This window comes from Embiotoca jacksoni, unplaced genomic scaffold (genome assembly GCF_022577435.1).
Source record: "Embiotoca jacksoni isolate LCO1_2020_lvr unplaced genomic scaffold, fEmbJac1.0.p SCAF_2, whole genome shotgun sequence".
Lineage (NCBI taxonomy): Eukaryota > Metazoa > Chordata > Actinopteri > Embiotocidae > Embiotoca > Embiotoca jacksoni.
Genome location: NW_027185340.1, coordinates 6,631,022 through 6,656,774, shown reverse-complemented (window position 1 = coordinate 6,656,774; position 25,753 = coordinate 6,631,022). Strand labels below are relative to the sequence as shown.

General features: G+C 41.5%; 2 protein-coding genes and 1 long non-coding RNA gene across 3 annotated transcripts in view; 1 reads left to right on the top strand and 2 right to left on the bottom strand.

Annotated features, from left to right (window-relative positions):
• The window catches only part of LOC138201110 (uncharacterized), a 54,164-nt gene extending 43,725 nt beyond the window's left edge, over window positions 1-10,439 (bottom strand). The window contains exon 1 of the long non-coding RNA XR_011178465.1: window positions 10,271-10,439. This is a non-coding gene — a long non-coding RNA (uncharacterized lncRNA). The remainder of the gene's footprint in view (window positions 1-10,270) is intronic.
• Window positions 5,050-9,174, bottom strand: zic2a (zic family member 2 (odd-paired homolog, Drosophila), a). Its single transcript, XM_069154277.1, has 3 exons — window positions 7,601-9,174; window positions 6,269-6,432; window positions 5,050-6,067 (listed from the first exon to the last, which is right to left on the bottom strand). The coding sequence occupies exons 1-3, from the start codon at window positions 8,571-8,573 to the stop codon at window positions 5,873-5,875; spliced, it is 1,332 nt and encodes a 443-aa protein (XP_069010378.1). The 5' UTR covers window positions 8,574-9,174; the 3' UTR covers window positions 5,050-5,872.
• A 2,950-nt stretch (window positions 10,440-13,389) lies between the features above and the next one.
• zic5 (zic family member 5 (odd-paired homolog, Drosophila)) lies at window positions 13,390-18,022 on the top strand. Its single transcript, XM_069154276.1, has 2 exons — window positions 13,390-14,587; window positions 16,000-18,022. Exons 1-2 carry the CDS (start codon window positions 13,546-13,548, stop codon window positions 16,437-16,439), a joined length of 1,482 nt encoding a protein of 493 aa, XP_069010377.1. The 5' UTR covers window positions 13,390-13,545; the 3' UTR covers window positions 16,440-18,022.
• Window positions 18,023-25,753: the final 7,731 nt, after the last annotated feature.

The following is a 25,753-nucleotide window of genomic DNA, read 5'->3' as shown; positions in this document are numbered from 1 at the left end:
TTTCTCTGTGTGCATGAGAGGACCAGTCATGCCAAGCTTTCTGCATGAAAGGGAGAGTGTTTAGCTTTTGAGGCTATTTGTGCTTCTGACTCTGTAGTGTTTGTGTCCGATGGGAGGCGCCTGCGCCAGCTTCCTTAAAAGGAGTAGGGGTTTTTGTTTGTTTCTGCACCGTGCCAGGAGAAGTGACAGCCATTCCGGCTCTTTCACAGAAACACATTCATCTGTGTGAGAAAAGGCGGCCGCTGAACTCAGATGAAAGGCCATGGGAGCTTCGTTGCACAGGAAGGCAGACTGTACATGGACTTCAGTACAAACATAACATAAGCCATGTCACAGGCAGACAGAGGGAGACAGATTCAGACAGAGAGACAGACAGAGAGACAGACAGACAGAAAGAAAGAAAGAAAGAAAGAAAGAAAGAAAGAAAGAAAGAAAGAAAGAAAGAAAGAAAGAAAGAGAGAGAGAGAGAGAGAGAAGAAAGAAAGAAAGAAAGAAAGAAAGAAAGAAAGAAAGAAAGAAAGAAAGAAAGAAAGAAAGAAAGAAAGAAAGAAAGAAGGAAAACAGATAGAAAACATAAGAAAACAGTCATTCTACATAATGGTGAATATTTGTTTAAATTAATAATGCTGTGCATTCTGAGCTGATGCCACTATAGAGACAAACAGCCTCCTCCAAGCCTGCATGTAAATCATACTATCAAAATAAACAGTGATATAACCATTATATTTCAATATTTTCTGTAATATAAACTTTATGGCTTCATATATCAAGTCATAAAAATAAACATAGTCTTTCAAATCACTAAGAATAAATTAACCTGCATTATACCTGTCACATTTTATTTTATTCACTATTTTACCCATTTGCTCATTATTTAATATTTTAATCAAATATTATGCAGCATTTCCTGCCCATATTAAAACGGTCCTTTGCACCAGAACGCCCCACTGTCTGAAGTGGCACTTGTGTGACTATAAATAACACAGACCGGCGAACAGACACGTTCATTTCATTAGAGCAGTTCAAATTCAATTAAAGGATATGGCGTTTGTTTGAAAAGTTTTCTTTGAAAACATGGCCACGGAAGAACTCTGATGTTATTTCTACTGAGAAGGCCCATTTGGGAAGTATCGCATTGTGCGATGAATTGGGTTTAAGATATACGAATTTAAAGTGTGCAGCAGAGAATTTTTTTTTTTTTTTTTTTTTTTTTTTTTTTTTTTTTACTCCATAACTGACATTTTATAATGAAGGAACTATTCAGAAAAATAAAGGCCTGAAAAGAGGAAGTCGAGCTGACAGAACTTGTAACTTCTACTTCGACTGGATAAACCAATTTAAATCAGAGCAAAGCGAGTTCAGTAGAAACAGGAACAAGTGTATGTGCAATTTTTATTTAGTAAATATTTCCGAATATTATTTTTGGGTAATTTGTTAGTTGGAAAGAGTTTGTCTGGCCTTTAGAAACTTTTGCGTTTACTTTGGAAAATGAAATCATTATTTAAAATAATTAAAGTAATGCATTGCTGTTATAATGAAACAAGGTCGATTATGTGTTTGTTTATTTGTTTACTGCAATTACTCCTGCGCTGTTTAATTACAACTATACCTCACTTTTATTTTATTGCATTTTCTTTTGATTATTAAGGTGGATTAAAAGCCCAATAAGCCACGTTGCCCTTTAGTGTCAATCATTACTACACTCAATGTGTGTTATGACGTTTCATATATCAAAAGAAATCAGCTCCTTTTTATTGAACTTGATGTAGCTGTCTAATAATAATTTTTTAAAAAAGGATAGAAGAGGTGTCGCTCAATCTACAGGCTTTTCTAAAAATATAAAACAAACAAGATGCGTAACGTTAACGTAATCAAATAAATAAATAAACAAGCGCTGTCATATAATATGAACTCGGTGACAAAGAGCAATACATTATGCTGCGGTGATTACGCAGGCCCGCTGCTGCTTTGGCTTTATTTTCCCAACCCTTACACGTTATAATGAGGGATATTTATGCAAAAACACATACGTATTACATTTAACATCCAATATATACTTATTTTTCGTAATAGCAAAAACAAGTAGTTATGCACAGTTTGTTTATACTGTGTATACGTGTGAGTGCTTAGGTTAGTGTGTGAGTGTGACTGTACAATATATATATATATATATATATATATATATATATATATATATATATATATATATATATATATATATAAAGAGAGAGAGAGAGAGAGGGAGAGGGGGGAGAGAGAGAGAGAGAGAGATTCAACTGAAATGATAAATGACTGACACTTCTGATATGATGCTGATTACAACCAACAAGTACCAACAAGTGCACTCTGTGGAGCATCACTTGGACGCACTGACTTCATTTCACTCTCAGGAGGCCCACACTCCTCTCCTCGATTTGTTTTACCCTCTTCCTCAAACTTCAATCAACCAACCTAGAGACCAGTTTAGCTCACATCTTCAAGTGTCATTTAAAACAATGTCTCCCTAAATACAGGCTGGCCCCTATCAACTGTAGTTCATCATAAATGTGTCCCTAAAAACGGGCTATGGCAGCCCACCCCCCTCGTCCCCTCTCTCTTTCCTCACACACTAACCGGGCCTAACACTCTTCTTCACTGATGTAGTCAGGCTACTATTAAAGTTGTGTGCAATGTCACCAATTAAATAAATAAATGTGTCCTTTTCAAATCTTTCGATCTTCTTGTCGCTTTTCTAACCAATAAAGTTATTTCGTAAAGCAGCGCACGTAAAAACCTGTTGTTTCCCTGTTAGTTTTCTCTTATTGAACCAAACGGCCATGAAGGCTGTGATATAATGAAACACAACGATCTGGCAAGTAGTTCAATAGTAGTTCAATAGTAGCTCAGTTTAATATTCTATTGCATATTCTTATGTTATAAATTAAACATCGCCCTCAAATGGGCAACACATTCTTTTGTTTTTGGAAATAAAAAGGTTCCCCTTTCCCGCCTACCGGCGTTATTGCGCACAGACTTGCCGCACAGACGTGCGCAAGAACGCCAATTTGACTGAGATTGAGTGACCACATCACATGACCTCAAGAGCTTAACTTTGACCCGAGGGCAAACATAACTATATCATTTATATGCTACAGTCCCAGTGAGGCACTTTGGGTGTGTGTTCTTACAGTATATTATCCTTACAGTACAGCCAACAATGTACAAAGAGCAGTGAGAAGAGGGGGGAAGGAAAGCGCTTCCTTCTCCGCGGATCAATATCAGCACAGCAGGAGCCGAACAGGAACCGACATCGACACACTGTGTGGAGCTGACCTTTCCCACTCCCCACAGGTCATACCTTTCTTAGAGGAGGTCACCGGGCCAGACACCAATGGGACCATTAAGGGGTGATTTCAAGTGCTAAATATTCTGCATATAAACCAATATTTTTGCTCATGCGTCACTGGGACACAGATAAAGCCGATACTTTTCTTTGGTTTTGCCAACAAAAAAACAAAACAAAAAAAAGACAAACAAAATATGTGAGGTAGGCCAAACAAAATTCAAACTTATCTGTAATAACAAAAATGATTATTTTTTTATTAGGTTCTAATAGATTTTAGTTTGTCTGGTTGTAATCAGCACAGCCTCCCCTGAGATCGTAGCAGGCTTTTTATTTGCTACATTATTCTGTGAGCAGCGTAATGTAAGCACTTGGTATAATAGGAGACGATGTAGCCTGCAGCAAAACAGCTCCATAAGACAGAGTGTCACTCCTGCTACAGTGTGGAGTCGGCCTGCAACGGATAACAAGACTCACTGCGTGTTTGCTATATGCTCAACATCCATGAAGCACGACTCGTGGTGCAATAATGACAGCAACTTATTCACAGAGAAGCACGTGCAATTAGACAAGAGGCAGCGCAAACCAGCAACCAGCTGACAAACACTTCTATTAAACTATTTAATACAGCTTCGGCCTATTGGCTACTCCATATTCTGTAAAGAGCCTCGGATGCGTGAGAGCATGACACATTCACTGACAATAATCTATGTCGTTATGTTTAATCACAGCGCTACAAACCGTCAAATTCAAACACGCCTTTAGCGCTTTTTCTTAAAGCCATCTAAAATTAATATCAGGACTACGGCAACATATGCCCATCTCCCATAACAGGTCACTGCCAGAGCGCGAATATGATCTCCCTATACAGAGGACTGAAGCCGAGTCAAGTTCAAGTTCACGGCTGATTCTGCACCGACTCAATGTGCAGTGGAGTGTCCAACGTGGGGGTGGGAGCCAGTAGAGGTAGGTGTGTGCGTGTGTGTGCGTGTGCGTGCGTGCGTGTGTGTGTGTGTGTGTGTGTGTGTGTGTGTGTGTGTGTGTGTGTGTGTGTGTGGAGGGGAGGGGACGCCTGTGTTTTCAAACTGACTCAGGAACTTGAGTGGGAAAATATCAAAGGACAAAATACCTTACATGGAGGAGAAAAAAGGGTTTTGCTGCTTTTCCATATGGACAGAACAGCATGCACACACATTTATAGTGTGTGCTGAGTGTGCAAAAAAAAAGAAACGGTATAGCTTGTTGAGTTTTCTTAATCTAAAAAAAAGAAAAAGAAAAAAAAAAAGAGGTCACTAATGATTTTTACAAGTGGGATTTAATGCATTGTTTTTGGTACAGTTTCTGTTTAGGCCTACTGTGTGTGTGTGTGTGTGTGTGTGTGTGTGTGTGTGTGTGTGTGTGTGTGTGTGTGTGTGTGTGTGTGTGTGTGTGCGCGCACAGGTCACACTTACATTCCCAAATCTCTTGTTTACTTCAGCACCACAACAGCCATGTTGTTTGGGGCCTGTAAGTATGCTTTGGAAAGCGTAAGGTAAAACACCATAATGTACTCAAGACCAACAGCATGAAGAATTTGTCAGAGGAGCTGATGGCAAAGTCACAGACACAGTAAACTCTTCTGAAAGCCCCCCGATTCATTGCAAACCAGACCAAATGCCAACCAAGACGTAGCTCACTAAACTACACCAGCACCCAATAGCAGAGAAAGGAGAAAAAAGCAAAGAATATTTAGCACTTGCAACACCTTTTATTATATTTGTATGCAGTAAAATTCTTATCACAATAAGGAAGAAAACACCTCTTAAAACTTTGAACAAAAGCACATAACGAAACAACTGCCCCATGTTTAGCTCGTAATTGTACATATTTATAGTAAAGAAACATTCTTTATAAATACTGTTTCATCTGTAGCAAGTAAATACCATAATTTAATTACAAATGGATAAATATGGCAGTTGATATTTACAAAAGGAAGGGGTGTAGTTACAGAAAAATCGAACGGCACAACGTTTATTGTCCTCACAATCTTCCAGATAGTATTTCACAATTCAAACTTGCAAAGCACAAAACATCACAAGTTAAGCCCAGCAAACTAAAATATACATTCACAAGCATAATATTGTGGTCTGTTTGAGTTAAAATGTTAACTTTGGCACTCTTTCCAGTTCATAGATGTTTAGTATAGTACAATCAATTTGCCTTAGGATCACAATATTCAACATTATAGTACAATTTTATCGTAATATGTGCACTAAGAGTCCAGTTAGAGAAATAGCTACCATTGAAGGAACATCTATACACCAAAGACTGACAAACTATCACAACCAATGGGAAAGTGGGCTTTTAGTAATTATTTACAATATGAAATACACCTAAAATATTGTACATATTTTCCTCTGTTGGTAATCATCATCTTCCCTGGTTAATCAAAAATAATAAAATCAAAAATAAACAAATGTTTGTGTGCCTCCTCTGTGCACGTGTCCCAACCTCCTGCTGAATGGCCCAGTGCTGTGAAATGAGTGTGTGTTGCTTCATTTCAGCTTAGTCCTAAACATACCATTCACTGAAATTGGAGGACAGGCCACTGTGGCTGGTGGTGTTGTGCACAGCTGAGGCTGGAGACAGGGTGGTGTTGCTTTGAGTCTCCGTGGTGGGAGACACCAGGCCTGGAGGTGTGGAGGATTCGTAGCCAGAGCTGGCTGCTGGTGACGAGTCTGATGCTGGTGGAGACGATTCGTGGACCTGGGGGGAAAAAAGAAGAGAGAGAAATAAGTATTTACAATCTGGCATATACCGAAGGAAAAAAAAAAAAAAAAAAAAAAAAAAAAAAAAAGGAGGTGAATTTAAATGGTAATGAATGATGCAAAATCTAAAATACAACCAGTGCAATAGCCTCATGATAAACAGTGTAACAACACACACTTCCTGAGACAAGGTATTTACCTTCATGTGTTTTCGTAGAGAGCTGGGATGCGTGTATGACTTGTCACACATTTTGCAGAGATATGGCTTGTCCGACGTGTGAACGTGCATGTGTTTCTTTCGGTCGCTGCTGTTTGCAAACCTTCTGTCGCAGCCTTCAAACTCGCACTGGAACGGTTTCTCTCCTACAGAAAAAACAATAAGAAGAAACACTCAAATATACATATATATATATTTTTTTTTTTTTTAAACTGAGAAATGCCCCGGGCTGAGTGTGTTACAACAAGGGCTCGTGCAGATCATTCAGTGCGTAAAATTCAATGGCAAAAGTTGAGTGCAGAGTATACTGTGGATGTGTTCCCAAAAAAAAAAATGCAGTGTGTAAAACAACTCTTGTGATCATCCCACCACGTGATGTTCAAAGTTTAAAGCTCCTTTTAAAATGGGATGGGGGAAGCTGCAACAGCTTATTTAGCCTAAATCATGCGCATATGTGATTTTGGAGGGGGGGTGGGAGAAGGCGACAAGGCCGTCCTCAGTATGCCTACAGAAGGCACGCCATTTGCTGGGAGACAATAAAAATCTAATTAGCACCTGAGCAATTTCGTGGCATGCCACCTCAGTGTATTCCCCCAGAAAATAAATACAAAAGTGAAACGCTGCTGATGGCCCTGTCTTGTACCTTAGATCGTATCAATGAGGCGCAGGAGAAAACAAAAGGAATTCCTCGCAGTACCTCTGGTGCTGTGCACGGCCGAATCCACACTCAACTCCGAAGCAAACACTACGTGCACATGGATTCGGAACTAAATACAAATATGTAATGAGGCCAAAGTAAGAAATATTCGTACTTAAACAGAGGAGAAGAGTGTGAGCTATAAAAGCGCAGTATCGTGACACAAGCTGATTTACTACGAGCCTCGCTGCCACGACGCATGCAACGCGCATCCAGTCCCCTTTGACCCATTTTTAAAGTTTACTCCAAACAATTAAACGTGGACAGGCCTGGTTAAATTATTTTCGGCACGTTTGGAAATTGTGTTAGAGCAGGAGAATTATTCAAATGTCCCCGCAGCAGCCGTGTAGTGAATAAATTAATTCTACCTTTATTCTAAACACATTCCATCTCCCTCCTGGACGTAATCCTCTACTTGGTTGGTTCTACGAATACTATCCACTTTAGCAGCCTGAAATACCCGTAGGTGATTAGATCCTAATGTCTGTTTGTCTTGGCACGACATATATTTACAGCAGCGAAACAAATGAACACGCGCCCTCAGTGACAGCAATTAAATCAATCGTATTATTTAAAATAAATCAATTAAATAAACGGAACAATGTAATTTAAATTACCTGTATGCGTTCTCTTGTGTATCTTTAAGTTTTCCGACCGCGCGAAGACCTTTCCACAGCCGGGGAAGGGGCATGGAAAAGGCTTCTCTCCAGTGTGCACCCGAATGTGGTTCACCAGTTTGTATTTTGCCTTGAACGGTTTGCTCTCCCGGGGGCAATCCTCCCAGAAACAGACGTGGTTGGTCTGCTCCGGTCCACCGACATGCTCCACGGAGACGTGCGTGACCAACTCGTGCATGGTGCTAAAAGTTTTGTTGCAAGACTTCTTGGGGTTGCTCAGCTGCTCGGGGTCGATCCACTTGCAGATGAGCTCCTGCTTGATGCACTGCTGCCTCATGTAGCGGAAAAAGGCACCGGGGTGGTGGTGGGCTGCCATGTTCATCCCCATGTTCATATTCATGGAGCCGTACTGGTTGTGGAGCTGCGCGGCCGAGTACGGGTCGGTCCTCGGGCTGGAAACCTGGTGGTACTGGTCTGAGCGTCCGAAAACTTCTCCGGGTAGTCCGAGCCTCATTTGCCCGTTCAGGACATTCGGGGATCCGTGGGACCCGTGCTGGTCGTGGATCCCGGGGAACAGAATGTGGCCTTGAGTGTCTGTGTGGGAGTGATGAAGGGATCCCGCCGTGGGGCCAAAAATAGTATGTTGGCTGCTAGCCGGAGAGGATTCTCCGAAGCCGCGACTACGAAAGAGAAAGTCCCTGGTGGAGTTGAAAGGAGAGCTTGCATACGACGTGACATGGGCGGCGTGAGCCCCCAAAGCCGCAGCGGGGTAGCCGGGCGCCTGGGTGGTGAAGGCAGAGCTCTGTCCCGGAGAGAGATCATGGTTCAGCTTAAACGCACCCATGTGTGCCGAGTCTACAAAGCTATTTTGTGCCAAACTCAAGTCTCTCTCCTGCATCTCGCTTGCTGAGTGATGCCTGGCAAATGAGCCCACTCCCAGTCCGGGGAACTGGTGACCAGCATCCAGTAACATTATTTCAGAAAGCAATTGTTTTGTTTAAACCAGCGCAGGGCTCAGAGCTACACCGAATAAGTTAAAGAGAAGAAAAAAAAAAAAAAAAAAAAAAAAAAATCAAATGTTGATGCTGGCACGCAACGATTTAACTTCCAGCCTTGGAAACACCATATCAGGCGAAATTCAAAGCGCTGCTCCGCTCATGAAAAAAAAAACAAAAACAACAAAAAAAAAAAAACTCAGTTTATCGAACAGACAATTTACTTCTAGTTTACTTGACTGAAAGATCCAAATACCGAAGTGACGAGTTTCCTTGTGTCCTCTCCTCTTGACTACGACAGTTGGATGCGTTCAAATACACTCGCAGAATTAAATAATTATCTTACTAGGTGTCTTCTGCGTGCGCAGAACGAGAATAAGCCGGAGCATCTCAAAAAACGCTGTTCCAATTGGGGCATGTGTTTGTTTCTGTGGCTCGCCTGTGTTTATCGCGGAGGGTCCCTGTTTCTCCGTGGACTGACTCTACCTCCTCTTCCGCCCCCTTTAACTGGAGCCCGTTCATTCATTCCTCGCAGTCTCATTGGCCACTGCGCCTCATCAATCCCAGGTGTCCCTCCAATAGCAGGTAGCGCTTTGGCGACTTAATAGTGCAACGCCATTTCCCACTAATAATTGCCGCCTACTTTGAGGCGAAGATTTGGGAGGGGGGGGGGGGGGGGGGGGGTGGAGGAGGGGAGGGGAGAAAAGAGAAGATGGGGGGGGGGGGAAGGGTGCAGGCGAGAGGATCACGACAAGAGAGAGGCGACAACGGATTTGGTGTTTATTCTGTAGGTGCTTAAGTTTTAGAATGTAGGTATAATAGAGAAACACGGCATTGTATGCGAAATAGCCCCTTTAAAATGTTAATGTAGTGGATTAGGGAATTACTTATTTACCTATTTAGTTAATATACAGGCGATATGACTCAACAGCCTTGTGTATTTAAATGTATTTCCAGGTATTATAGTCTTCATGGCAAAATCTTCCTGTGCACCTTAACAGGTTTTATATACAAATAGCCTACTGCATATATGTACATATATGGGTGTATACGTCTGAGTTTGTGTGTGTTATATTTTATTACAAAATGTAAAACAATATGATAGGCTTTCTTTTTTCTTTTTCTCTTTTTTTTTTATATCTTGAAGCCACTTAATGCCTCTCAGCTGAAAAAGCACGTGTGGCTCCATATGAACTCCAGTGGTTTTTCACTGGTGACAGAACAACCACAACTGGGCCTTTTAGTGGTGCTCCAGTTATCACACTGGCAACCGCCCGAGCTTGTTGTTGGTTCTTTTAATGGTTCTATATGTTGCTGGTTGTGCTTCCTCTGGTTCTCACATTCACCACACCAATTAAGTTACATGTTATGGTGGTGAACCGCGCTGAGATCCAAGTTAACCCTTAAGTGACAAGAGCACACGTCTTTGTGATGTTTGTTTTATCCCTCAAAACGACATAATGATTTTTCCACTGTTAACCATAACATCTTCTTCATGCGTTCCCTTTTTGTTTCCCATAAAGGCATGAACCCATAAAACAGACAGAGGGATGTCCCATTTTCAAAACAAGCATTTGCCTCTTTTACTGGCAACTTTCCACCACAGGCATGCACCGAATCAAGCCATACATCACAGCTGCTCACTCACGCACAAGTCAAAAGGAAGTTTACTTACATTTTCACCAAATTAAAATCCCACAAGCTCTGCCGTTCCTTCACACAACACATCTCCCCATGTGTGGCTGCAGCTCTCCGACGCACTCTAGGCGGCAAATAATGGTGAAGGCGAGGGAAACGTTTTAAAAAACTTTTTTTTTTTTTTTTTTTTTTTTTTTTTTTCAGGGGGGGGGGGAAATTGTGCGTCTCCTTGCTCAGAGTGGGACAGGCTGAGCGTTGTGTGCCATTCTTCCAAGTCTATTTCAACCCGCACCACAGGAAACGCAGGAGCTGATCCAAGTTCAAAGTCACGTCTGCCGACCCCTATGAGAAGTTCTTTATTTCTCTGGAAAACCACAGAACCTTCCCCAGATAGGAGGGTAAGAAAAAAAAAAAAAAAAGCGAAAGAAAATTTAAAAAAAAAAAAAAAAAAAAAATCAATCGGCAAGAGGCACATGGCTGTGGTTCCAGCCTATTGACAATTCCCTAAAGACCAGTATTTCAACAGGTTTTAGGAGCACCAATACACAGAGACATGGCCTACAGATATAACTAATAAATCACTTGAAACATTACTCAGAATTACATCTGAAGTCAGAACTGATATAAAAGTGACAGCTTTTACTCAAAGCTATCAATACAAATCTACCGTTTTGATCACATAAAGGTGCTCTGCTCTGCGTATCATTATGGGTGCCACAGGCGTATTTCTCCTCTCTGTTATTTGACAGTATCAATATGTTGACACACTGGAAGGTTACGTGTGTGGCTTCCGTGAACTTGTGTTTCATGGATGTTTGACCTATGACCCGTTAAGACCACATATGCTGCCCTCTTGACTCCTTTTGGTAAAATAACCCTGTTTATGACAAAGCGTCTTTGTTTTAGAGGGGGAGAGAGAGAGAGAGGAAGAGAGAAAGAGGTTTAAGACGCCCCCCTCTTCCGTCTGAGGCATCGACAGCTTTGGGTAATTTGGAAGCTATAAGTCAATAAAAATTAACCCAAAACACCCCAAAACTCCAAGCCACCTCTATATCTTTTTTTTTTTTTTTTTGACATTTCAAAATAAGATGGGTGTGGTAAATTTAAACACAACGTGCAGCACAGTGACCAAAAAGAGACCGACATTTGCATGTGGTTGATAAAAACATTTTTTTTTTAAACCGTCTAGCCACAATGATAGCAGCCATCATTAGAGTATTTTGCCATCAAAATGATCACACTTCATTTTGAACTTGTCCGTGTATGGATTAGGTCCAATTTACTGTGCTGTTTAATTTAATGTGTATGAAAGAGGGCCCTTAAACAAATCATAAACAATGCACCCACCGCTCTTCTGTGTTTTATGGGCTTCCAGAAGCTATCTTTGGAGTTGGCCATAATTTATTTATTAACAACATGCCCGAGACACACACGTGGTCATGGCTGCAATTGTTTTGTGATTTTTTTTTTTTTTTTTTTAAATTCATGATAAAAAAAAATATATAAATATTACATCGACTCACTGAGCAAGTAAAATTAACATGATTGGCATCAGGAAGCAAGGAAATAATCACCTTAAATTGATACACTTTTTTTATTTTTTTATTTTATTAGTACTACAACACCTAATGTAAATATGAAACGTCTTAAGCCTTCGCCCCAGCTGCTGATTATTAGGTTCATAAATCACTTTCAACAGGGGAGCACGTGCAACAGGGCCCATAACATGTAAAGCTTTCCTCTCTAACATGATGAAAATCAATTAAAAAAACTTGAATGGAAGAACACCAGCGCTGCTGGTGGAATATTTCGAGTTGTATATGTTTTCAAGACCAGCTCCTTTACAGGTCTCGACAGCCTCGCACATGTAGCTGACATGCTGATTTGTAGTTTGAGGTGAGTTATCACAATTCGACTGGAAAGGTGAATTGAGACATGTCAGTGGTATACACGTACTGCTGTCAACATGGGGTTTTACCGCCATGGCATGATCTGTCACATATGAAGGGAACTTAAAAACAGTGTAAGTGTCTGACAACCTGCAGAAGCAAGATTACAACAACAAAAAAATAACGATTACCAGAAAAACATTCAAAATAAAAAAAAATACCTGACACCCTTCGCAGGTCCAAGACATTCACCAAAAAAAAAAAGACAGCTACAACTAGAACTCAGATTCATTTGTTGAAACAATGTTTATATTAATATTAAAACCACTTAAATTTGTAATATTTTTTTTTTAACTGGGGTATTTTGAAAAAAAAAAAAAAAGAACAAGTAAACATTTAAGACACGTCAGTTGTTTTTCCTAACTTCAGCATTCTAGTTTACAGCCTACACTATCCAAAACTCTATTTAATACTTCTTTAAATTTAAGTGCAGAGGTCATTATTTAAATCAACATATGAAGAAAATAAATCATATAATACTCAACAATAACTGGTACTGAGAGTAAAGCTTTAAAACAACATTAACCACGACCGGACGACCATCTATTCTTCTGATGTCTGTTTATTTTATGTATTTACTCCTAATTATATTTGATTTTTTTATGTAAAAAATGCATTACCCTCCCACATGTGCGCTCTTGTCATCTTCCATTTTCCTGACAAATCATGTTAAGATGCATGTGTTTTCAGATCTGCTTCTTGTTAACCAAAAAAATGTCTAAATACTAGATCATTAAACTTTGCGCGCCTGCCTATTTTATACATTTGTCACATCCTTTACATCAGTCTCACATTCACCAGCAGCGGGCTTCCTTTTTTTTTTTCTTTTTTTTTTTTTTCTTTCTTTTTTTTTTGGTGGAAAAAAAAAAAATCACATCACTGGAAAAAACATTTGGGCATAAAAAAAGGGGGATAAACCAGGCTGCACTTGTCACATAAACTGATATTTTTGTCATCCACACGGACCAGCACCCGTAAACAGAAAGCCACACAAACAGAGCTGCTGGTAACTTTGTGAGTACAACTTTTTGGAGTCAACAGCGATAAAGAGAGTGAGGGGGCGGAACCCTGCTGAGCCCCTGCGCTGAACGACAGCCAATCGCTTCGTTCTCCTAACTGCCAGTCACCGAAATCCGTCCAATACCCGCAGTGCCATTTCTAAACTGTATTCCCCACTGTGTCCTCCAACTGTTGTATGTTCTGCCAATCGCTTGAGGACAGAGTGGGAAAAGGAGCAAGCAGAGTTAGAAGCCGGACAAAAGAACTTATAGACCCCTTATATACATATTTTCCTGATGTTTTAGAGAGCGTGGTGTGGTGAAAAACAATTGCGGTGAGTGCGGATGGACTTGTCAGTGTAGTTATGGAACCCCCTTTAAGCAAGAGGAATCCGGCGATAAGATTAGCGGATTTGGCAGCGACTCAACCCCTTCCTCATCAGAATATGACAGGCTTCCCGGGGCTAGGGGGGCATCACCCTCTCTCCCACCATGCCCACCTCCACCCTGGGGAGCTGGGCAACGACCCCGGAGTGGCACTCACTCCATTTGGACCAGAGCACATGGCACAGACAAATGCTCTCAAACTTAGCCCATCTCAGCACATTCAGAGCCATCCCGAAGCCCAGACCGCGGCATCTTTCACTTCTGCTCAGACCACAGTTGGTTTCCCCGTGGCTCACCCCCACTCAGGCTACTCAAGCAGCAGGGACTTCATCCTCAGGAGAGAACTCTCAGCCTCTGCTATGCATGCACTTGGCGACCAGCATAGTTCCGCCTCCTCCCCTCATCACCATGGCATGTTCATCTCCCCAACAGGTGCTTATGGGCACACGGAAAGTGGGGCCCATTCACTTTTTACTGGACTTCACGACCAGGCGTCCCCAGGTGCCCACCACCATGCCCTCAATGGGCAGATGCGCCTGGGTATACCGGGGGACATCTACGGCAGGCCGGAGCACTTCGGGCACAGGCCAGAGCACTATGGACCGTCTTCTCTCCACAGCTACAACTCCATGAACCTCAATGTGAACATCGCTTCTGCTCCTCACGGAGCCGCGGGAGCGTTTTTGAGATACATGCGGCAGCCCATCAAGCAAGAGCTAATCTGCAAATGGATTGACCAGGAGCAAAGTCAGAAAAAGCCCTGCTCCAAAACTTACAGCACCATGCACGAGCTGGTCAACCACGTCACGGTGGAGCATGTCGGGGGACCGGAGCAGAGCAGCCACGTCTGTTTTTGGGAGGAATGTCCACGGGAAGGAAAAGCTTTCAAAGCGAAGTACAAACTGATAAATCACATCCGAGTTCATACGGGAGAAAAGCCCTTCCCGTGTCCTTTCCCGGGATGTGGAAAAGTGTTCGCTCGATCAGAGAATCTAAAGATTCACAAGAGAACTCACACAGGTCAGTACTTTGTAATTGTCTTAAACTTACATACCAATGTCTGAAAAATATCTCAGAGCACTGTAGTAGTCTATATCCGAGGCGACCTTGTTTTACCATTCACGTCCTAAACGGACAGACTGTGCGTAATTGCGCGCAGAAGCTAAACTTGTATTCAGTAAGGCTTTCGGACAGTAAGCAAAAGTGTTTCATTTCCTTTCTTAAATATAAACTTTTTTTCTTACTTACCCACCGAGACGCCTGCAGTAGGCGTGAAAGGATTAGGGCATATGATTTGTAAAACGTGCTTACGTACGTACAGCACAGCGCTAGAACACGCGTAAATGTAACTGTCCCCAGGCGTAGGACGTTTACGCAAAAGCAGTTTTTATATCGACATGTGTATCACAGGACGCATGGCATTGAAACAGCAAACAGATTTTTTTTTTTTTAGGTTTAGACATTGATTTACAGTTGACTACAAACTATGCACTACTGTCTGTAGAGAGATTAAATCTATCATATCATCCGTCGACCAAAACAACCGCATCATGGTGAAACGTCGGTCAGAGCTCGCCAGTGCTTAAAGTTCAAGACGATGCTTAACTTTCCACCACATTGAATTCTCACAAGTCCCCTTTCTGGGAGCTGTTTTTGTAGTTATTTCGTAGACTGAATGTCGTATTTTGGCCAATAAAGAGTATAATTTTGGCCTTTTGCCAACATCTCACTGAATCATGTAAAATCTCCAGGGAAAAAAAAAAGTAATTTACCAAAAATATAGTTGGCCAGAAAGTCCAAGTTACATCTTCCTGTTGGTTATTAACTTATCATTTGGAAACTATACTCTAATTCGCAATTTTTAACCAGGGCACATTTGGAAAAATAATACTGTTTTAAATATTAGTGTGTGTGTGTGTGTGTGTGTGTGTGTGTGTGTGTGTGTGTGTGTGTGTGTGTGTGTGTGTGTGGCGTGTGTGGCGTGTGTGGCTGTCTGTTAAGAACTATCCACTACGATACATAAACGTGTCCTGGTGGTCTCTTGAGTGCCCCCTTTCCACCCACATACACACATGTAAACCAGAGGGCCTAGAGGCATGTTACACGTGTTCACGCAGGAATACGCATTGGACAAGTGGGTGTGGAGAAGTGGCTCGAGTAGCTGTTTAGTGAATAAGCTCTGGTGAGGAGGAAGCCCCAGTGGAGTGCTGCTACACTGAGCAGTTAATGAGAAATCCCCCCTTTTTTGTTGTGTTTATTTAAGAGGATGTGTTGACAAGCTGTGGTTCAATAGGTTATATGAGATAGCGAGCATTAGTCATACTGCGATTCGTCTGAAAATGCAAATGTATCTGTTTCATGACAAATTTTTTTTTAAAGCAGTGACATCATCCCACATGGCACTGATTGCATCTGTTTCTCATTTATTCAAGGAGAGAAACCTTTCAAGTGCGAGTTTGACGGCTGTGACAGAAAATTCGCCAACAGCAGCGACCGGAAGAAGCACTCTCACGTCCACACCAGTGACAAGCCTTACTACTGCAAAGTCCGCGGCTGTGACAAGTCCTACACACACCCGAGCTCGCTGCGGAAACACATGAAGGTGCACTGCAAGTCCCCGCCGCCCCCTTCCACCAACGTCAGCTACATTTCCCCCACAAACCCTCTCGGGGACCCTCTCTCGCCCAATTCTGAACCGCACAGGAACCGCTCGGCGAACCTCTCCCCCCAGGTCACCAACCTCAATGAGTGGTATGTGTGCCAGGGGAGCGGGGGACCCAACCACCTCCACACCCCCTCCAGCGATGTGCCAACGTCAGATTCAGACGACGAGGACTCTTTCAGAAATTCAGATCCAAGGACAATGCTCTGATGTCCTGTTTACAACCACGTGACTGTCAAACTTGTCATCCAGTTGACCCATTAAAGTGTGTAGATCCATGCTGGCCCGTGCGCTTTGGGATATTGTTCAGGTATTTTCGCTGTAGAAAATGCGCTAAACGCAGCAAATCCTCATCCACTGTGGATGTTTCAGTATATTAGGAGGGAATTTCTCTCAGTTGACCCCTGACCTTCACCTAAAGTGGAAACCATAACTGTCAGATGAACAATTTGAAACTACAATTTACAGTGAAAGTTCAAAAATGTGCTTCCTATTCAAAAGAACCCCCCCAAAAATAATAATAATACAAAATTAAAAAAAAAAAAATCTTAATTTCCTCCAGATTTGACCACAACTTTTCAAAATGAATGTTTTATTTTGTAAAATCGATATGCAGGTTTTAATTAACTGCATTACTTAAGACTCAACTGGTGACATCTTACACATGGCCTCCCATCATCCTCTAGCAGTTAATAACTGGACTGCAATCAATCACTGTCATGTTAGGGACATGTAAGGGGGAAAAGGTACTGCTTATTATCCCACAAGTGGCAACAAATAGTTAATGGCCAAAAACAGCTGGCTATGAGGCTTTTATTATTACTATTAATATGATTTCTTTAACATGTGGTACAAACCAATATGGAAAAATCAAAATGAGGAGGCAAACATCTGAGTGTCTTAAAGGTTCTCATTTACCTTTGCAGATTTATACAATACATGTGTTTGGATGGAATTTTGTAATATTTAAGAACTATTTAAGACTATATTTTATGCAAAACGCAAGCGTAAAGCTTGTTAAAGAGTCCAGTAAGTCCCTCGAGACCCTAAATGTCTACACTGACAGGCTTTGACCCTGTACGATTTGTATATATGTAATTGTACTGATGCTTGTGAATGTTGTGTAGTTTTAATTACAAAAAAAAAAAAAATGTTGTTTTGTACATTGTAATTTATTTGCTGGTATCAATGTTGTACTGGAATTACAGAAACGCCAAAGAATAATAATATCAGTTTTGGTGATTTGTAGTACCCTGCTGATGTTTTTCTTTTCTTTTTTTTTTCAAATTTATGTTTAACTTTTTTTTTTGGTTCACTTTCTGATTTTATTTGTGCTCTGTAACAGAAGAAAACATTTACTTGAATAGGCTGTGTAATGTGAAAAGTCCCTTTCTCGCATGCCTTTTGTAGTGATCTGTCTTTCATATTGAGGTGCATGGTGCCATTGGACATAATGGATAAAAAAAAAAGAGAGATGAATCAGCTATGACCCTTGATGTTCAAGATTTAATTTACAATATAAAAGTCATGATAAAAATGAATAAAAAAAATACCAGGACATATACAGTAAATATTTAACAAGTGTCAAATTATTATGATTTATGTGGAAAATTTGATTGATAACATCATTTGTTTTGGTCATTAGAAAATTTACAAGCTACGAATGGACTGTTAATTCCGAAGGACTCTGGTGATTGAGATTTTTACTCTTTGTACAATGTATTTTAGGAGGCTGTACCTTTCCTGTCAAATAATACATTTTTAATGTGAACTGTAAATAAGAGTCAACAACGCATCAGTGTCAGTCTCAGCTCAAATGGAGAAGTTGAAGTAGCTCTGTTCACTTGCAATGCTGACATTTCAAAAACATATCCAGTGTTCTCAGAAACGGGCCCAACGGGCCAAGGAGGCTGGTAGAAACTAATCACTGAGCTAATGGGAAAACTTAAAGCCCCCTGATGGCGCTAACTCTGAAAGGCGCGACAGCACAAAGCAGCTCAGGCATGAATCATTCATGGGAAAAATAAAAGATAAAAGATATCTGACAATAAGCAAAGCCTTGTATAGAGTGTATAAAACAAGTTCTCCCTCTTATTTCCTCCATTAAAACGCACAATCTCACTTTCAAAGAGTTGCCTGTCCAGTCTATAGAATTAAAATTGACCAACGCCAGTTCTGCACCACTTCAAAGGCTGCAGCTTCTGAGAGGAAGGCTGGCTGCTTTGACAGTCTTCATGGTGCGTTAGGATTTCTATGGCAATTGGGTAGTGAGACGCTCACATTTGAATATGTCCGGCTGGAAAACACTAAATGCCACTAAATGAACCCAAATCAAAGCGTACATAGGACGCACCCTCTCCCGAAATGCGCACAAATACACCGTTGGCAGGTAGATGACACGCAGCACATTTGCCTGATGAGAACTAAACAAAGTCAAAAGAAAATTTAAAAAAAAAGTCTGTAAGTGACACCTTAAAGAAGAAGATGAAAAGAGTTGGAAATTATTCGGCGCTTCTGCTGCATCGATTGAGACACACCTGGCTCAGGTCAGCCGGGAGGAATTTTTTTTTGGGGGGGGGGGGGACAGTGGAAACAAACTGAGCCAAAACAATCTCAAGTTATTACTCAGATTTTACAGCCCAAGAAAAGAGTTACTTCAGCAGCGCAGTGAATCTGTAATAAAAGGCAACATCTGCAGGTTTGTATCGCAGGACCTTTATCAATTTTACCGCTGCCCTCTCAGGACTTCTAAAACCACTTTATCTGCTGCCTCATTCAGACTATATACGCACTTGTGGGCCTCCTCTTGTTTTGTGCTCGGACTTTTATAGGGGTAGGGGCCAAAAGGAGTAGCGTGCTGTTGTAGTCCTGTTTGGAAACAAATGCTCCATGAATGTAGCAAAATAAACACGATGAAAAATAACCAGAGACAGTTCCTCCGGCATTAGAAAGGAGGGAGACTTAATAAAAGGAGTGAAGCAGTCACCCTTCAGTGAGAAACGCTTTGAAGTAGAACTTATTATCTGAGAAATACTTTTTGGTTGTCCTAACGACGCTGCTGAATGGGAAAGGCACTCCTTTGTCAGCGATTTGTTCTCCTTTAGTGGGATGTCCGTGGAAATCACTTACATGGGCCACCTTAACATACTGCCTGCAAATCAGTAACTGGCAGAGTCAGACATGCAGACGCCACTTTGGAGAGGACAAAGCGAAAAGTCGCAGTGAGAACGCGGCTGCTTCTCAATTGCGCCCTTTAAAGGGGTTGAACGATAATTTCTCAGACGAGCGTAGAACCAAAACAAACGCCGCCTTGTCAGACTTTACAAGCATTATCCATCCCCTGAATACTGTTGGCACAATGCTCGCGAAGATTGCTTGTGAAGTGATCATTTTGGTCACAAAAGTTAAAGAGTGTCTGCTTGAAAAAAAAAAAACACAAAAAAAACCGCTTTGAACATTTGATCCGAGCACCTGCGCCACAAATGGCACGCATGCTTGGCTCACCTTGACTGCAGAAGAGAAGTGGTTTTGGTCAGAGGAGGGAAAACAGAAAAGAACAAACTAGCGCTCGGATTTTAAACCATAAAAATAATAATTTGGGTTTAAATTTTTGGATACAGAAAGCAGGTGTTGACAGCACCTCTTCACAACCACAACCCCAACCCCTCCCTCCCACAAATCACACACACACACACACACAGCAGAAGAGCAGCACCTTGTGACAGCTTTGGCCCGTTTGCGCTCAGCTACAAAATTAAATCACACTTCTCTGGTTCCTGGATGATAAGAGAAGAATTGAGTGATAAACGGAAGTCAAGACCCCCTGGAAATAAGTAACACAAGTTTCGGTGAATAAATCGTAAAAAAAAAATTGCTTATGTTTTGTAATTGAGAAAATATTTGGTATATAGTTATAGCACAATATAATTTGCTCAAATAAAGGCCTTTTTCGAGAGGAGGGAATCACTTTTCTTAGAATAATTAAGAAATTAAGAAACCACATAAGAGTTTGCTCCCATTATCCGCTGTAGAAAAGATAGTTATGATTTAATAACACGATATTATTTGCACACTTTGTTGCAAAGCCAAATATTATTAGGATATTATATTTCGAAAGGATTAGTGTAACTACATTCAGTGTTTCAACACTCCACATTAAAGTGCGTCTTTGCCACAGAATTACACCTGTTTGTCTGCTCAATTCAAATCGTCTCAAAGTGAGAACTCTCGGAGTTTCTATTTTTATGTTCTTACAAAAAAAAACAACGTAGCTTTAATGGTCACATATTTGCAATCCAGGCACTTTGCCAACTTTTTTTTTTTTTTCCAAGCTCCCTACCTGGTTACTTATCTTAAGTTTCATGAGCAAAGTCAGAAAACAAGGCAGCTCAGTTGCTGCTGCTGCTGCTGCTGCAGCTCTCCCGGCCAACTCGAGACTTTCAACTCGACGACTGGAACTGATTTTTTTTTTTTTTTTTTTTCAGTGGACGTAAAGCGCCTGCTTTTATTCTGCTTCGTGAACAGTCAGTTTAGGTTTTACAGTTCTGCACGGGACACATCAGCAGCAAGTTACAAACGCGACTTCAAACTTGTGCGTGTTGGAGGAAGACATCTTCCACCTGGATCTTGGATTGTGAATGCCGGGGGAACTGAAAAGTATTTGTCCGCTTTTTACACTCGGGCTGTCGGACGTCTGCAGTTGGGAATGTCGCTCCTTTTCCGCCCAACTTCAGCAGCTGTGGTTTCACCTATTAGCCCCGATGTCTTTCCCAAAGGAGTGCGGGAGTTAAACATCTGACAATGAGCGCGCCGGGGGGTTACTCAACTGACCTGTACACGGTTTTAGTTTCATAGGAACTTCATTAAATCAATTACCCAGTGAGCACATCATCCTTTTTTTTTTTTTTTTTTTTTTTACATTTTTAATAACAAAAACATATTTTTCCACGAACTGTTTAGCCTGTTTTGGAAAGCAACATAAAAGCATGATGGTGTGTTGCAGGTTTGGGCTCTTAGAGATGAAATCAGAAGCTGAACTGTGTGTGCTGTGAAGGAAATAACTTGCTCTGACATTTTGTACTTTTTAAACTTTCTGTGGCACTAAGAATACCAGCAGTAGTATTGGTCTTCTGTTTGAACCACTGAATTTTTAGATAACTGCTTCTTTATCAGTTTAATAGACCTTTTTACAATGTATCATAAATATTGAGCACTCAGTAATCATCATCATGTAATGAATTTGTGCTTTCAGTGTCAAAAAAATAGGTAAAAGGCAGAAGAAAACTAAAAAGAAAAGAACAGAAAAGGCCTTATGGGTAAGATCAAATTTAAAGACAAAATTGCAATAACAGGTGCCATAAGGAAGGCATCTTCTAAGCACAATAAATGTCTGCATATTTACAATATTAGCATGAAGAAATACAATTTAGATTTAAATAAATGATAAAATTATTAATACGGTATATTTTCTAGACAAATGTAACAAGTCGTGTTAATGCAATCCTTAAAGAAGAAATATTTTCTCTGATTTTTAATTTTTGTCATCACTATGATAATACGCACTTTGTTTATTTACTTTGTCCAGTAACAGTGAGATAATCTCTGAGATGAGAAATCGCTGCAACACCAGTAAAGTCATCATTTTTAGATTTTAACTAAATTTGTGAAGGACTGGGTTACTTAACTGACTTCCCGTGTTGTCCCATGTATCATGGCTACTTTACAGTCACGCACTGCTATTCAGAGGAGCATGATACATCACTCAGAAACTGACATAATATCTGGTGGCTTGGTAACATCTGTGGGGGTAGAGACTTGGTGCTGGTCCAAAGCCCCATCCCAGGACTGGGAGCCACTCCAAGGCAGTAGGTGAGGAGAGCAAGGTCGTCCACGGACAACCGCATGAGCCGGGCCCTGCTACCTGGCCCTTATATAGCCCACCGGCCAGAAAGTAGAAACTAAAGTGCAGATAAGCGTGAGGCATGCTGCCCCAGTAGTCTCTTATTGAATGACAGGGCTTTCCTAAAAGCCTCTAAATGCAGGATGTAGGCTTCAGCGTATTTGGAAACTAGTGATGAGCGGGTGGAGGGAAGTGGTGAACTATATACTCAATCAAAGAGAAGCAGATGGACTTTTTAGAGTAGGTTATTTTGATTAGTGTCCGGGGATCATACTGCTTACAAGACAGAACTAAAAGAAACCGCTTCATCTCTGGCACGTGACGGGCAGCCTGTATGACATTAATATGTTTAAAAATAAGCACATTTTACTGTTGATACTTCACGAGTTAGTTTGATTTGAGCACCAAAAATATCATATTGCATTTATAGCAAAACAAGTAGACCTGTCAGCTCCACAATACAGCCAACCTTTCACATGTTGTTGTTAAAGACTGACCCGGGGCAAAATAACATTTGAGGCCTCCTCATAAATGAAGGACTAATTTCACCACCACCACAGTCGCTACTAATCCATTTCAATCCATTTGAATCCATGTATCTCCCGTTCCTTCAAACTTGACATATCTTAAAACTTATCTATGATTGATCGAAGTGATTTCCGAAGCGTATTGCCAGTCCACCAGATTAGCCCACCCTCCCCTCCTTTGCTGCTCCTTTTCTTTACCATCAGCCTCTCCATTGTGGGCAAAGATTGGTATCAGAACCAGATTTGTGCAGACCCATCAAGCATGCAAGATCAGACGGGCCGTTCCGGAACGCTTCTGGTCTTACTGCAGAAAAGGTCAGCATTTAGAGAGGGAGAAAATCACTCTATCACAGCTGGGGACAGGGAGGAAGGAGCACCCATGGAAAGGTAGGGAGTTGCGTCCAGATAAGGACAAGGGAACATGAGCGAAGTGAACTCAAAAAACAGTCCCAATAATGAAAGGAAGACGAGGGGTCATTTGTGGCAGCAGCAGATAAGGGTACGACTCCTGCTCCTGCCTACGGACACCTTCACGTAGTTGAGCCACTGTATGGTTCATCATGGGCCAACTGGTGAAGTTGGTTACCAATCATCCTGAGCTTCCAGGCTCACTGTAGGAGCTCTAATCCAATGTGATAAGCCAGTGCACTATAGCAGCAAAGCATCCAGTGTGGAGGCACCACTGCCTCCTCAACCATGCAGTGCCAGGACCTCCCTCTGACTTCATGGAGATGTCTGTGTGCATCCCAAACATCACAAGCCTCACGCCCATTCCCTTTAACACACTCAGTCTTGGCAGTGACAGATATGGCTCCGAATGGGCAGAAGAAAATGTGGCGTCTTGATGTCTCCAACTGACCAGGGATAAGCCAGAAAGGAAATATGGCTGGATAGGCAATGAGATTGAGATATGGGGGTCTCCATCTGACCCGAGGCTTCAAAGAGATGTGGTTAGGGTCTGCTGAGGCCCCAGATGAGGCTTAGGACATAAATGATTGAATACCAAGATGACCTATGGTATTAATATGGTGTCCAGGAAGCAGTCCCGATATAGCTCCCCATCCACTACACATTTTCCTTACTTTGTACTGAAGAATAGATGTTTGGCTTTATGAAGACATTCAGACACAGGAACGGTAACGTTGAAGAGAAATCCCAACCCTCAGCCTCATTACAGGACATAAACGGAGCACTTGGTAGACCGAGCTCTTTTGCTTGCTGTGAAGATACTGATGACAGCCATAATGTGTCTGCTTGTCCCACAGGACATTTAGCTCTGGACTGTCCCAATCATAAGACTAATTGTATAATTAGGCCAGCTCCATTGGGGACGGGGACCTTTTGGCCTTTCGCAGACACTTGCCATGGTAAATGACAGTAAATCTCACAAACTATCAAAGCTTATCCATCTTAGTGACACAAACCTTGAGAGATGGTGGTGTTTTATTAACATGACTGATAGTTCACCAGAAAATCTGAAAACATAACCTGTAACTGGCACAGTGGGTTTACTTATCACATAATGAGTGGTGATTTTACATGTCTGGCGCTTATGAATGAGCTCATCTGCTTAGATTCTGTAGCTCATCCTATTTTCTACACCTTATAGCAGCCATTTGAATGGAAGCCCTTTCCCTCTGGATTGTGAGAAGACCAGCCAGCAGATTATGTATTCATCACTTCAGTGGGAGGCTGCAGAGTGGTGCTTTTCTATCAGAAGTGAATTGGTCCTGAGGAGAAATGCAAAGCTCCACCCCCCCCCCCCCCTTCCCACCGTGCAGAGAAGGAGAGTCCGTATTTTCCTACTACAGCCCCTTCCTTAGATTTTCAGCATCACCATGCACATCATTATCGTTGTCAAAAGTTGTACGCGGAGTATGAACTCTAGGTGATGTGGGCTGTGGCAGGCGCTGCCCGGGGGGACACAGGAGGGGGAGGAAGAGGGAGGGGTGACGCGCAGGTGTCGGTGCTGCAATTCTGACCAGCCGTGGCGAGGTTAGGACACTTCTCCATCCAGGAGGGCCCCATAGGTGCCCTCATTAAGCATGCCCCTGTAGCACCGAGCGGCGCGCGCATGAGGAGGAGAGGTGCGACTCCTTACACTCAAAGTCTACCCTCTCTCACCTGGCCTCTGTCTGTCTGTCACAGCTCCTATAGGGAAAACTCCCAATATGAATGATAATAAGCATAATAACAACCCGGTGCTAGCTGGAGAGGATATTGTAATGGGGCATTATTAGAGCCAGTTAGGAGAGCATCAATTTCACAACACCTCTGAGATGTCACATAAACCAGAGCAATAAAACTGAGTCATCACTTCAAAAGTAGGCAGATTGCTCGAGATATAAAATAAATAAATAATAAAAAAAATGCAGCAGAGTCCGCACCAACAAGACTTAAAAAAAAAAAAAAAAATATCTATAAACGCCTCTCATTTATTTATTTGTAACGCCTCCCCTCATAGATCACCTCATTAAATTTCATGACGCACGCGTGAAAAGTGTGAACGAATGAAGTTTCTTCAAAACTTCGCCGCCGCACACTGTGACCGAGATTCAAAGGGCAAGTGGTGCTTCATTAACCGTATCCCCATTTACTTTAGATCCCCCTGAGTCTCAGAGAGAGCGGATTAATGTCAATTACCTGTCATTTTGCAACACCTACAATATGTTATTTCGGCTCGGGCTTAATGGAATCATGTCGCTTGTTTTCTTCATGCAAAAAACGCTTCACAAATCTGAATTTGACTTCGACAAGAGGAACAAAAACAATAATAAAAAACAACAACAACAAAAAAGCGTGCAGCATACAATTTTTGTTGCGTTTATTATAAATATATACATTGTTTTTTTTTTTAGAAACTGTTAAAGTTTCTGCTCCAGATGTGGCTTACTGAAACAAATGGTCATATATCCCAGAAGTTGCTCTGAACGCATCGTTTGCAAGTGAGTGTTTAAAAGGCTGAATGTTATCTGTAAAAATTTTTTTATAAGAGGCGCAGTCTTAATCTTCTTAAACAAAGGACGAATTAGACCCACTTTAAATGTCTATAAATGTTTCCTAAATCCCAATTAGCAGGCCGTTTGGATTACAACAAG

Excerpts from the sequence above, each read along its gene's own strand:
- zic2a (XM_069154277.1), bottom strand. The coding sequence starts at position 8,573 with ATGTTACTGGATGCTGGTCACCAGTTCCCCGGACTGGGAGTGGGCTCA. Across the intron at positions 6,433-7,600 it reads ACACAAGAGAACGCATACAG|GAGAGAAACCGTTCCAGTGC; the intron begins GTAATTTAAATT and ends TTTTTTCTGTAG. Across the intron at positions 6,068-6,268 it reads CTCTACGAAAACACATGAAG|GTCCACGAATCGTCTCCACC; the intron begins GTAAATACCTTG and ends TTTTCCCCCCAG.
- zic5 (XM_069154276.1), top strand. The coding sequence starts at position 13,546 with ATGGAACCCCCTTTAAGCAAGAGGAATCCGGCGATAAGATTAGCGGAT. Across the intron at positions 14,588-15,999 it reads TCACAAGAGAACTCACACAG|GAGAGAAACCTTTCAAGTGC; the intron begins GTCAGTACTTTG and ends CATTTATTCAAG.